The sequence below is a fragment of the Silurus meridionalis genome, chromosome 15 (assembly GCF_014805685.1).
Source record: "Silurus meridionalis isolate SWU-2019-XX chromosome 15, ASM1480568v1, whole genome shotgun sequence".
Taxonomy (NCBI): domain Eukaryota; kingdom Metazoa; phylum Chordata; class Actinopteri; order Siluriformes; family Siluridae; genus Silurus; species Silurus meridionalis.
The window spans coordinates 10862764-10877229 of NC_060898.1; the positions used below are offsets into that span (position 1 = coordinate 10862764).

The 14466-nt window shown below is 35.2% G+C and overlaps 1 protein-coding gene across 5 annotated transcripts in view; it reads right to left on the minus strand.

The window, feature by feature from the left end:
• ppp2r2bb (protein phosphatase 2, regulatory subunit B, beta b) overlaps positions 1-14466 on the minus strand; it is a 64375-nt gene that overhangs the window by 2473 nt on the left and 47436 nt on the right. For 4 of the 5 annotated variants that reach the window (XM_046867119.1, XM_046867120.1, XM_046867122.1 and 1 more), the window contains 7 exons: positions 8972-9069; positions 7963-8128; positions 7337-7449; positions 3176-3353; positions 2067-2231; positions 1777-1946; positions 1334-1425 (listed from right to left, as the gene is read on the minus strand). In XM_046867119.1, the coding sequence (XP_046723075.1) occupies positions 1334-1425; positions 1777-1946; positions 2067-2231; positions 3176-3353; positions 7337-7449; positions 7963-8128; positions 8972-9069 (982 nt within the window). Of the gene's footprint in view, positions 1-1333; positions 1426-1776; positions 1947-2066; positions 2232-3175; positions 3354-7336; positions 7450-7962; positions 8129-8971; positions 9070-13801; positions 14205-14466 lie in introns of those variants that run through there. The other variant, XM_046867124.1, reaches the window with a different exon arrangement.

A 14466-nucleotide genomic window follows, 5' to 3' on the forward strand; every position in this document is an offset into this window, starting at 1 on the left:
AAAAAAAACCCTCAGAATATTTTCATCCAGATAAGAGCAATACATCAATAGAATCTGTAAAGGGTCTACGTTTATTTGTATACCATAATTTTTTTTTTCTTTGCGTTGTCATTTCTCTTCACAGACACAATAAATATATGTATGGAAAGCATGAAATATCTTTTTATTTAAAAAAACAAATTCACATCGAAAAGAAATATTCTCTAATTATGTAATCCGTATGAAAGTCAGTGGAGGTACAGTTTCTCCGGTATCACCTCATTAACTGTCCGTGTGGAAACACAGCAAATGTTCCTTTTTGGTGTGCTTATGATTTACGTAATTTAAAACACTATAATTACTTTAAAACAGTTACAAGAATATTTTGTTTTCATGCTCTTATGTTGAGTATTGTTTCACTAATAATTAACTATAATAAAATAAACATTTGCATAAAGCATCAATATCTGTCAATGGCTGTGTTGATTAAAGTATAAAAAAAGTATCATGCAATCATGCAATTAATTGCGATTAAATATTTTAATCGATTGACAGCCCTTATATATATATTTTCTAGAAATTATCCTTTCTTGTTTTGTTCACCCTGTTTGACCAATTCCAAGAAAATTTAAAATAATTTTATATAAATCATTCAATATTTAACCTGGCATTCTGAGGATTCTTAACATGAATCTAAGACACAGGCAGAGGCAGGCAGAGAGATGAAACATTTAAAAATATTCCATTTTGAATAATGTATTCATATTTGGATACATCCCTAGTGAGTAAGATCTAAAGTACATAAAAGGTTTGAAGTAAATTTGAACTCATTTACACACTACGTGATTTAGAATTTTTGTTTTTAAGTGGTTGCAGAAACCTTTTGGATTTCTGTACAGTGACTTGTGAGTGGTCACTATGGCAGTGATTATTTCTTCCGTTTGTCTACAACAAAAGATTTTTATTGCAACATCACATTTTTAAGTATTTTAAGTATTCTTAAGTATACATAAGTATTTGCTCCCACTCTTATTCTATAATTAGAATTTGAACTATGTTATAATCCACTACACACTAACACCAGAAAGTATTCACTGTTACAATACTCTCACCAGCAGGAAGTATTTACAAGTATTTGTGTTTTAATGTGGCTAAAATTCAGATTTAGGTTATTTATTTGGGGTTTCAGCTCCAATTCTAATCGATACACTAAATAAGTAGGTTTTCTCTTATTTGTATGATTGCCCTAATGCTTGTGTCAGGGTGCCATTCATCTAATCTGCACTAAACCCAAATATTTGACATTTTATAATATAAAATCCTGCTGTGTGTTACTATTATTATATGAACGTACCTGTCTGTTCCATTCCACACACATTCAAACTTGTCAAAGATACAGTCATTCTCATAGAGTGAGCACAGTTTACTTCTCAGGTATTCATGCACCTGTAAAAAAAAAAAAAAAAAAAAAAGGAGGGGAGGACAAAAATGAGCACATGAAAGTCTAAAATGACCAAAATATTAAACGACTTAGTAAGATTGGCTTTTTCAATGCTTAATTAGTCTACCTAAAGCTCACATTTACAATATACAATTACATTTACTAAATGTTAAAAAAAATATACTGGTATATAAAAAAAATCTATGACTACTTATTATCATTAAAGCTCTAGTAAATCATGCTCAATGTTGATTAAGGAAGGTTGAGGTATATTATTGTATCATTTTTGTGCATGATTGATTGGAAGATAATCATAGTCTGATATATTTGATGTAAACAAAAAAACACCACAGTACCTGATAGGTCTCCAGAGGTTTGTATTCCATGTTAAGATCCCATACTTTAACAGTAAGATAGTCACGAGTCATTAGATAACGACCACTGTGGCTGAACTTTACGTCAGAGATGGAGGAAATAATCTCGGAGAAGAAGGAGCGATTACTGGGGTCCTCGGGTTCCTCAAAGACTAGAAGGTGTAAAATGAGCCATATTAACGAGACAAGAGTGGGTGTCTGAGCGACCTCTGGTTAATCAATGCATCATAAATCAGAATATCAACAGTAATAGGAATGGCAAATCAACGTACATTTGCAGTGGTTGTCACAGAGTGCAGCTGCTCTCATGTCACACAGTCGAATGGAGCCCTTGCTACTGCTATAGATAAATGTGTTACACTGGTTGGGATGAAACTCTGCTGCAGTGATTACTTCAGTGAGTTCTTCCATGTTGGCTGGTTTTATATCCACAATGTCTTAAGCAGTAGGATGAAGGAACCATAATACAAAACTGAGTGGATGAACACAAATGTTTACTTCCTTCAAAAAGTTTTTTGCCATTATTAGCACATTAACATTAACATCAAGTCAACATTCATACATCCATCTAGCTCCATTTACTGTTTTATTCAGGTCAGGATGCCAGTGGAGCTAGAGGTCCACAGTCATTCTATATTGGTTTGAAGTATATTTTTAGATGTTTTATCTAAAATGTCAAGAATTCATTATCTATATCATTGCAATATAAAATATTTGGAGAAATAATACTTCATTAGGTTAAACAAAAAGGATCAGGCACACCAACCCAAACACCCAAACTTTGTACATTTTCAAATTGTATCCACCACATGTGCATTATACATTTTTGTGACGATTTTCGACATACTTGCGACATATTTTCTTCATAGTTTGTAAAATAGATATGAGCTGAGTTAGTTCATAGTAATGAACATCTGCTATAATCTTAAACGTGGCTTTATTTTTAGTAGTGACAGAGCATCCGTCATGGTGTGGCATGCGATCAAAAGATTACAGGCTTCATCCTGAAAGATATTGCTAGAGACATGGTGAATACCAGGCTCAGTATAGGTTCTGTGTCTATTGAGTTCAGACTGAAGCTTCTCATATCAGACCCCATTAGCCTGCTGATCAATACTTTCAAATGGAAAGAGATGCCTGTAAATGGTTTTATAATGACCTTTAAGAAGTACTCTAGTTAAAGGTTAATGGCTTGGGTAAGGCCTTTAAGGGGTAGAGTTCATTCAAACTGTTTGTAGATGAAACTCCAAACTGAAACTGAACTCTAAACTTAAATGGAATTTGCAATGGCAAGTCTGGAACAGTCATGACTTACTTTCAAATGGCTTTTCAGACTTTTTCAATCACAAAAACTTACAGAATAGATGAGTTGAAAGGATACTGAAACTTCTGTTAGTGATTTCCAGATTCCACAGGTTGATCCTGAGATCATCTGTTGACATATAGGTTTCATTGTCACTGTTCACTGAAATAGAGTTGATGTGATAGGTGTGTGCATTGGAGAACACTCGCCGAGGAGTAGCCTCCACCATCAGGTCCACGGGCCTCAACACTGGCACCTATCAGAGTATATAAATCACAAAAAGAAGGGGTGTGATTGGTTAGGAAAAATCGAAAAGACAAAAAAAATGCTATATCAAAAATATGCAGCTGTTATTTGTACATTACATAGTCTGGTAAATACATTTATAAACTATTAAATATTATATGAATATTTAGACATAAGTTATTTCAGCTTTATTTAATAATATTTCACTTTATTGAAAGAAATTTCAATAAAATGAAATATTATTTTAATAGACTAGATAGTATGGACATTGTCACAAAGCAACTTTACAAAAATCTGAGTATAGATTTCTCATTTAAATTTATATCCAGACAGAGTAAACAAGGAAAATCTCCCGGTGACTTCATAAGCAACAAAACTCTTAGCAAAAACACATTTGAAAGAAAACCCATCCTTTCCAGGAAACACCAAATAATATGATTATGAATAATTGATCTTCTTTAACTGAAAGGACCTTAAGTCCTACATATGAAAAATCTCATTTTAGTTTTAACTTGATATCTATCATAATAAAGTGAAGGGAACAAAGGTAATTAAACAAACAGTTACTATATTAAATTAAATTGCTAATTTTGATACTTAGTTGTAAATGACTTCCTGAGGATTGGGACCAAAGACATGACCAGATGCAGGGAATCCGACATCCTTTTATTTTAAATGACTTTCTTTTCTGCTAGTTTATGGAGTACTTTGCCTGCAGTTTTGTCTTCAATTCAATGGTATTTGTCCAACAATTTTAACAATTGAAATTGTTCCAAAGCAGCTTTCTAGAATGTAGCAGATTACAAATATAAATTCCGCCATCATAAATTAGTCCCTGTTATTTTATCCCTAATGATTAAGCATCGGTGAAAAAGCTCCCTGAAATATGGGAAAGGTATGAGGAAGAAACCTGGAAAAAATATGATTGTCCATTCATTATAATCCTATCATTGCTGAGGTTATCAACAGTTCACTGACTGCACACTTGCTTCATATAAATTTTGGCCCTAAGCCACTGTAGCAGTTCCACTGGCCATAACATGACATACCGTATTTTACGGACTATAAGCCGCTACTGTTTTCAGACAAAGCGGCTAATATATGGATTTTTCCTGGGTTTTTCCCGGTTTCTCAAACTTCAAGCTAAAAAACTGAACCCCATAACATTAGACCAATGAAATTTCCGAACAGAAATGAAAAAACGCACCTCACCTGTGTTCTGAGCTGCACGGCTTCGGGAGAAAAACTTCCACCGGTAGCGCACGACAATGACAAAAGATAAACTCCCAAGAGAAATACAGTGGTACCTTGACCTACGAGTTTAATTTCGTTCTGTGGACGAGCTCGTATCTCAATTTGCTCGCACATCAAATCAGTTTTCCATATTGAAAATACTTAAAATGGCATTAATCCGTTCCAACCCTCAAAATGACACCCCGTTTTTATGTTTCATGTTATTAAATTGGAAAATACATTTCTAAATAAAAAATCTTGTATAAAAACATAATAGAAAGAGTATGTAAAGATATAATAAGGTTTTATTCAGTGTATTTTCCTTGGAGATGAGACGACTTGAGCTAACGAAAACGCCGGTGGGTGTGTGTGTGTTATTCACAGGTGTGGCTTATTTATGTTAAAAAAAAAAATCTTTGTCAAATTCAGTGGGTGCGGCTTATATATGGGTGCGCTTTATAGTCTGGAAATTACGGTAGTTTGTTTTGGGATCATCAGCAGTCCCATCTGTTCTCCATACTCTTTTCTTCTCCTTACTCAGGTACAAGTAAATCTTCAGCGCATCTGCCCATAAGATTTTGCTCAAGAAATGTTAGCATTTGTACTAAATGTAAGATTGTATTTTTCAAACTGAGATGTCTTCATTAATCTTTTTTTTAATTATTCTTTTCTAACAATGCAGTTACATCGCTATCTCTATGATGGATTTGTTTATAATTAAGGGCAGTTTTAAAATAAAAAAACAAACAAACAAGCAAACCATTTACACTAGTAAATGACTCGAATGTACCCTGTCGGTATTGTGCAGCCAGAACATTTATCATTATGTACCAAGGGCCCCTACAGTGGGGTCTAATAGGAATCACAGTTATTTTGTTGGTAGGCTTTCCCTTAATTATGACTAATTTAAAGAGTGCAGCCCCTACATGCACCCTACTGCAGTAGAGTGCTGCAACCCCCTCTTTTCCATCACCCTCTTTATGGGGAAAGACACTTTCTAATGACAGCCCTCTCTAACACTACAGATGTGTCTTGCTGTTCAGACTGATTGGAGGGGGAAGGGCTGAATGTTCCTGCTGAGAAAGGTCATTATCACTGCACATGGGGTGTTTTTTAAGGTGTTTCGGGGAGGAAAGACAGTCTTTACAATTAATTGGAAAACATAGTGCACCATGTACATCATGCTTTTGAAACTTAATGAAAAATATTTTATTTTTTTACCTTTTTAAAGACAAGGGCAGTAACAAATAAATAAATAAGCACCACAATTACTTTAAATTTATGTCTCGCAATACACAAGTAATATAGTATAGGTCCTCTTTTAGTTCAGTGTCAGTACTGAAGCATACATACAAGGATACAAATGATTCAACCTTTAATTAGAGTGAAATACTAGGATTTATGCAACTAACAATGACTAAACAATATTAATATCTCTGCAAAAGATGTTTAAATATTGAATATTGGGATAGCTGAGAGTACTTCATTATTTGTATTTAAAATGTCTTGCAAGTCATGACAAGCATTGGGCAAAATATGTGTGTGTGTGTGTGTGTGTGTGTGTGTGTGTGTGTGTGTGTGTGTGTGTGTGTGTGTGTGTCTGTGATGTGTTTAGAGGAGAAGGACATATATTTGTATCAGCCTCACATTTGGCGTTCCTACCCTATGACGTGGCTTAGAACATTTTTTTAATCTCACATTCAAAAAAGCAACAAATGCTATTGTTTCCAATAAACAGCTAAGTCACAGGATGTGAGCAAGCTATTGTTCTAGTTAGAGTGGTTCTCTTCTCCACAACTCACACACACACACACACACACACACACACACACACACACACACACACACACACAGACACACACGCACACAAAATACTGCTTAGGAAATTCCCTAAAAGTTACAGCTTGTAAACACTACCTTTGTTGTTAAGGATTATGTAAAAGAGAAGACATTACAGTAGCTTTCTTTAAAAAAAAAAAAAGGCTTTGACAGAGCGTGAAAGAAAAGAAAGACAGAAATGTGTCTGAGTACTGTCTAACACTGCCATCTGTTAACAGCTTTTGCATGGCACAGAAAAACAAATATCCTGTTGCATTTAATAATAATAATAACATTCTATTCATTAAAAAAATGCAATCAAGTGCAGACTACTGTTTATGTCAGTAACCTGTTAACAGCAAAATAGTAAGCAGCTCAATTGATGTTCTCAGAGCAGAAGGTATTGATGTAAATGTAAAAAAAGGGGGAAAAAATAGGCAAAGAAGTTGCCGAAAATTCCATCCTTACATTGTTTGGTTATGATAATCATAAAATCAGTTTCAAACTGCCAATGCAAAAGATCTGTCAGCATTCTTAACATTACAGGCGGCTTCCAGAACTAACTAGACACATTTAATATTTCTTAATGTGATCATCTTTTGTGTGAAAGACAGGGAAAATTTGTTTTTGGTATTCATACCCAACCTGGCTTTGATCTTCTTTTTGGACAGCACTGACAGATAAACATGCTTATGTTTTAGTCACTGGGGACCTGAAACGTCAAAAGTCTTTGCACCAAAGCCAAAAATCATGTACACCCTCAAAACCATCTGGGCCCTCTCCCCCCTCTATAATCTTGAATCGATGGAGAGCTACAAACCGCTCTGGTTCCATAAGCTTTTATTTCATCATATATCAACATTGTGATGCTAAAGCCTTTTTTTATTATGTAATAAAAGCTGCTGCCAACACACAGAAAAGTAAGACAGCATGACATCTTACCCTGAGTGCTGTGATGGTCGTGGGGTCCAGCACCCTGCCATCATCATCCTTCAGGTTGTAACCCTCTGGTCGCTTGTCTCTCTCACTGATTTTCCACAACTTGACAGTTTTATCTGAGAGAATGACAATAACTGTGAGAACTTTGGTCCTGGATGTTAATAACAAGAATGAGATGCCAAACCAAGTGTGCGCAGAGAATGTGCTGATTTACTCGATGAGGGTGAGCAAGAGCAGTGCGAAATTGACATAACAAAAACAGATAGAAGGTAAATCATATACGATTTAATCTTCCTCAATTAAACTGATTACAGCAAAAGCAAGCCAACACATTCATGCTGACTTCTTGGCACATTTCCCAGTCTAATCTGCAAAGCAAGTAAATGCAGACTGCAGCAAAGTGTAGGTCAGTGACTTACATATATTAAGTTTTAACACTAAGGCAGCAACATTTTTCCCATTTTGCCATTTTACAACATTTATACTGTTACTCAGTAACAGCTGTTTAAATGGGTCATGTGATACATGTGGCTGCAATATTAGAGCAAACCAGTAACTCTGCATCTAAAATATTCAACCAGTCATGAGATAAAAAATTAATAAATAAATAAATAAATAATTTGGCTTGCCATTAGTGGAGAGAAGAAAATAGGCAGCATTCTGTTGAGGCAGCCAGCGGATCTTGTTGATCTTTTCCTCAATTTCCAAGCTTTTCAGGTAGTCAAACTCAGGCTCATGGCTCTGAAATGTGCTGTAAACATTGTACTCCCCTCGCCGGTGTGGCTGATTTTTACTCTGATGGAAGGTATTGAGAAAAATATACAGCATTAGAAGAGGTGATCAAAATAAACAGTTTCCTAAATGTCTTAAGAAAAATAGCACACAATTATTTACAATTTGCACGGCATTAAGTAATGTGCATGATTTTAGTAATCTTATGATCCTGGTGTTAGAGCAGACATACACATATACTAGTCCTAGAGGGTTAGAACAAATATGTAGGCATATGAGAATGCATTGTTCTTCTTGTTCTTCTCTCAGTGAAATCTCTAGAGCTCTCTGATTTGTACTGCATTGCAGTGGTACATGTGAGGGCAATTGTTTCTTATTTTATTTTTGTTTTAGGAATGAGTGAGTAAAGAAACATCATGACACTTTAACGATTTCTGATTGTAGGCAAAGCATGGAATCCTAAAGGTTGGACTATATCTTCAGGGAGCCTCAGTATCAATAGTATGAGTCAAGTATCAATAGATGACAGAAGACTCAAGGGGGTATATCTTAATGGGAACAGACTTAACCTTGATTAGTGTAAAAGAGTGGTAAAACGCAATGCTCCTTACTTACTGCTTTATATAGCATTGGAGAAAGATGGATTTATTCAGTCAAACAAATGTTTCTCTTAATCCAATGTTTCTCTTTAAAAAAAGCCAAACCACCACATTTTAAGTTAAAAATTTGTAGTTAAATTTGTGACATACACATGGGTAAGAACCAGTGCAATTGAAATAGTTCTGATTTATGTATACTGATAAACTATAAAATAGCAAATGTTTTATTGAGGGATTAAAGGGTATAGAGCTTGATGTTAAGGGTAGTAGTCATTTAATGGGATTCAGGGAATAGCTATACACCTACCTCCTGCTCTCTCTGGAACACCACCACTCGACCTCCTTTGTCCCCTGTGGCAAGGAGCTCCCCAGTGGAGTTGAACTCAACAGTGGATATAATGTCAGCTGGATAAAAATGAAAAGATAATGTGTTAAGTAGTAATATGAATATACATTCAGTGACCACTTCATTAGGAAAACCTAAAGACTTGCATTTTCTTGCAATTTTTTACTTATCCAATCATGCGTATACAGATCTTTAGTTATTTTTCACATCAAACATCCCAAAAGGGGAAAATTGTACGACTGTGGTGTGGTTATTTCTTCTGAAACAAATAAAATCCATTGCATTTGTTTAGCAATGTTAAAGATGGACATTGAAAAGCAGCTTTTAGAATTATGTAGGTTATAAAATTTCAGTTTATATGTTAGTGCCTATAAGTTTATCCTTAGATTGTTTACATTTTCCAGAATCTGTGGCTCTCCAGGGCTTTTGATGCATAGCAGTCTATAGAGTTTACACACAATGATGCAAACAAACTACACAAAAAACTAAACATAGAAAAAAGCCAGCGAGTAGCAGGTCTGTGGAGAGAAATGCCTTGATTAGAGAGAACAGAAGAAATTGGCCAAACTGGTTCAAGAAGACATGAAGACTAAGTCAAATAACTATTCTTTATTACTGTGGTGAAAATACACTGGGTTTTAATTCTGTCAGCCAAGAACTGTGGGCACAGACTTACCTAAACTAGACAGGTAAAGATTGGAAATATAGGAACAGCTGTGATTTCCTGTAAGCTTGAATTAGTCTGGTCATGCTCCCTTATCTCTCTCATCAACAAGGGCTTTATGGCTACAGACCTGCCTATCGTTTTTTGTTTTGTTTTATGCATCATTCTATATAAAGTGAATCCTATATACAGTGTTTTATGCTTTATCAACTATATACAGTGTATATACACACCCTTGTGAAATTGCAGGTTTTCTAAATATAAAGACAGATGTAGCAAATAGCATAAATGTCAGACTTGTTACATTTTAAGGTGATCTTCCAACAAACAAAAATAAAATAAATATTTCAAAATTCAAAACAAATTTAAATACAAAACCTACAACACCCTGATTGGATATGTCTGCACACCATTTAATATTGGGGGCTTCAAAGTTAACCAGCTACATTCAAAATTAGGCCTGTATGTAACATGGCATTCACCTACTATCAATTAAAGTGATTCTGATTAACACAAGATAAAAGTCTTCTGTTGCTTCAGTATTTACTTGAATGTTTGGGGTTGTATTCTACTAAGATCCAAGAGCTGCCAAAAAAACTGCGAAAAAAACAACCAATAAGTGGAGAAAATGTGGCACCACAGAGACGTTACAAAGAATAGTAGGATAAAAATGTAAAAGTCTATATGTGTGAAGTTAATAAAGACTTATTCACAAAGATTTGATGCAGTAATTAAGGCAAACGTTGAAAGGGGTGTTCAGACTTATGCAATCGAACTGTGGCAGTTTGTTTATTTGAAATATATTACATTTTAAATAAATTAATTATTTCTGGTTTCTATGGATTTCTGTTTGTTGGAATATTAAATCTCAATATACTGAAATACTTGAAACTGGCACAACAACATCTATGGAACAGTAAATGAAATAATTTATTTTATATGGGGTAAAGGGACCCTTGTGAAACATTGGCTATATCAGTCTACACAAACAACAAGATGTGAATGTGGTCTGATCTGATACAACACACACTGAATTGAATTCCACTGAATATACTAAGGGCACAGATATTTGAGCTCTATTCCAAAATGTTGTGTGCACATGTACATGATAAACAGTCAAGTACTCACTGGATAAGTCTATTGTAATGTCTAGTTCTGTGAAAGGAGAATTTTTTTTTAGTATTTTAAATATTTAGATGTATATTTGGAATTTATTTGTAGACCTGAACTGTGAGTAACTAGTACTGTTGTATACATTTGGCCAGTAATTCTTTCTTGCGATACATGATGATGGTGTGCACTAGTTTCTCTTTTAACCAAATTACTCAATTTAAATGTTCTGTCAGACTTGTATATGAAAAGTCATATCCACAGAAAGCTAAACATGCAAGTCCTAGACAATATTTCGGGAGTGTCCATTAAATGGAAAAAGCACTTTTAGTGCACCAAACTGTATGAGTCTTCTGTATGAGATACAACTGTCTAAGTTAAGTTTGATTGTTTCTTAATGTGGTGTTTCCAGGAAATGTCACGTGACCAGTGGAGATAGGATCTTTACTGATCTAGACTGGTGAAGCTTGGTAAGGAAAGGATGACTGGAGCTAAAAATGTTTAAAGTACACTGTCTACTGCAATAGAAAAAAAACTGGCCAAGCTCTCAGGATGGGAGGGATGATGTACTCTCTTATCTGTCAATCACAGCAACACTTGCCAGTCATAAAATAGGGAAGAAAGCAAACAGTACTTTCTGTTAAAGTGGCCATTAATGCTGAACAAGCCGTTGTTTGGAAAAAAAAATTGAGTGGCTTTACATGGTTTACAGGAAGCATGGGTTAGTTTATTTTCTCTTTAATAATTAATAGTATTGCTGATTGTTTTGAAACCAGCAAAGTGCAAGTAGATGACAGGAAAATGTAATGTGAAATAAAAATAAAACCAACAAATGAAGGAAAACGAGAATAATACTTAATATCATCCAAGTACAACAGCAGAAAAGACAACAAAGACAGATTCTCACACTACTGCTGGTTTTCCAAAAGTAATTTGGTGAATAGCTTCCCACATATAATTACAGTTTTAAAGGCAAGTATTTCTCTAGTTATAATACACTAAAGGTGTCTATTTTTGTAAACAAGAATATGCATGCATGACCAGATCACTTGAGTATGTAGGTTTTATTAAAATATCAATTGCACACAACTGTGTGTAGTGAGAACACAATTGTTTTGTACATACCGTAATTTCCGGACTATAAAGCACACCCATATATAAGCCGCACCCACTGAATTTGACAAAGATTTTTATTTTTAACATAAATAAGCCGCACCTGTCTATAACTACAACTAATGAACTTTACACAGGCTTTAGCGAAAGACAATAAATGCAATATGTTGCGCTCCTATTAGGAGCATAGAGGTATTTTGGGAAAAGCATGTCACTGCATTCTTCCGCTATTACTGCGTGTGTGAGACTGAGGATTATGTCCTTATTATTTTCTGATGCTCATTTCTAAGTTTCTTTGACTAACCCATAACGCTGTTGCCAAGAAAATAAAAAGCAGTTTTGGAAACCTGTCTGTGCTTATATGATTTCTGTTGCAACTGGAGTTAGCGAGCTACCCCTTAACCCCGACTCAACGCGTTACAACGTCTTGTATCTAAACAGTAGCCGACCAAGTAAGTCATTGTTCATTGTCTTCCTCCTTCCTTTCACAACTACAGTGGAAACTTGACCTACGAGTGCATTAATGTACGAGTTTTCCGAGGTACGAGCGGTCACTTTTTGCTTTGTTACGCGAGCAAAAAATTGAGGTACGAGCTCGAGACGCCACTGCTAGATGGTGAAGCAAAGCCAGAAAGCGAAGATTGTGACAAAAATTAAGATAAGCAAAGAAGAAAAAGTAAAAATTTTAAAGATTAGGGATACGTAGTGTACAGGAGTGATAGTAAAAAACGAGTTTTTCCTCCGCCTCCGCTTATCGCCTCTACCCCCTCCACACACACACACACACACACACACACACACACACACACACACACACACACACCCCACCGGCGCTTTCCTCATCTCCAAGGAAAATACACTGAATAAAACCTTATTATATCTTTACATACTCTTTCTATTATGTTTTTATACAAGATTTGTTATTTAGAAATGTATTTTCCAATTTAATAACATGAAACATAAAAACGGGGTGTCATTTTGAGGGCTGGAACGGATTGCCATTTTAAGTATTTTCAATATGGAAAACTGATTTGATGTGCGAGCAAATTGAGATACGAGCTCGTCCACGGAACGTATTAAACTTGTAGGTCAAGGTACCACTGTATTTCTCTGGGGAGTTTATCTTTTGTCATCGTCGTGCTGGAATGGTGAGGTGTGTGTGTGAGGTGAGGTGCGGTGCGGTTTTTCGTTTCCGTTCGGAAATTTCATTGGTCTAATGTTATGTCGCTCAGTTTTTTTGGCTTGAAGTTTGTGAATCCGGGAAAAACCCAGGAAAAATCCATAAATAAGCCGCTTCGTTGTTTAAGACGCGGGGTTCAAAACGTGGGAAAAAAGTTGCGGCTTAGAGTCCGAAAAATATGGTACTTGTTTTCTATAAGTTTTCACAAATTTAACAGGGCTTTGGCACATTTAAAAAATAAGTCCTCAGTGTAATTTTTAAGAAATGTAAAATAAGTACAGTAGTAGTAGCTGTGTTTTAAACTGCTTTATTCTGTACCTTATTGATATTATTTTTAAATGTGATTGAGGAGTGGAATTCTCACACATGAATCACAGTGCCAATCAAATATACCAGAGAATACTATACTATTACTATTAGGTGTTGTAAGCAAAAATAGAATAAAATAGAATTTGTCATAGTAGTGATACTCAGTAGGTATAATGCAGACATTATTTCAAAATCCTTGTTAAAGCAGCTTTTAAAAAATATCAGAGAAACCTGAGGCAAAACTGCTTATGAAGCTTTTTTTATAGCCTGTACTGGTTATGGACTAATTCAAAATGAGAGCAGAGCAAAGTCGCATGACTGAATACATATTACTATTTTCCAACAGCCCTTGCTGATACAAAAGAGCATCTGTGTTTAATAGATGACCTCATCAGAAATGCAGACTAGTTCCTACCTTTGACACATCTTCTGTGGTCCTCCTCCAGGAGATGCATCTGTTTTTTCTGACTTTGAGATGCACTGTTGCTATGCAATCCTTCTTTAAAAAAGACCCTGTTTCATCAACACTAGATACCTTCCCAATCTCTTTGCACTCCCTCTATTGTCTCATCAAAGGTAGCAACATTGGCAGAAGCAGTGTATCACCAGGCATATAATCAGCTCTCTCCTCACATTCCTATAGTATCGCCAAAGCTGTGAAAATAGTCTCCTGTCCATCATTAGCATGACTTCAAGCAAAGGAAAAAAAGATGGCTTCTAAATATTCCCTTTCGCTTCCTCAAGAACTCGTCACAGAGGACTGAAAGAAATAGAATAGCAGAACAAGGAAACACTAGATTGTTGTTTTTCACCCCTCGACACACCTTCATGTGCTTTCCTATCCTCTCTGTGAAGAATACAAGTGCATGGTAACCATGACAACCCTTTCCAGACTATAGAGAAAAAGGCTTTATGGGAATCTTGCACAGATTTTGTTCTTGAAATTTGAACAGATGATGCAACATTTAGGAGAATGAACAATAAATTCAGTCAGCAGTAGGATTTTCAATACTGGAACATACTATTACCACATCTATTAAACACTAGCCTGAAGAAAATGTGGCAAAACTATTTAGAATT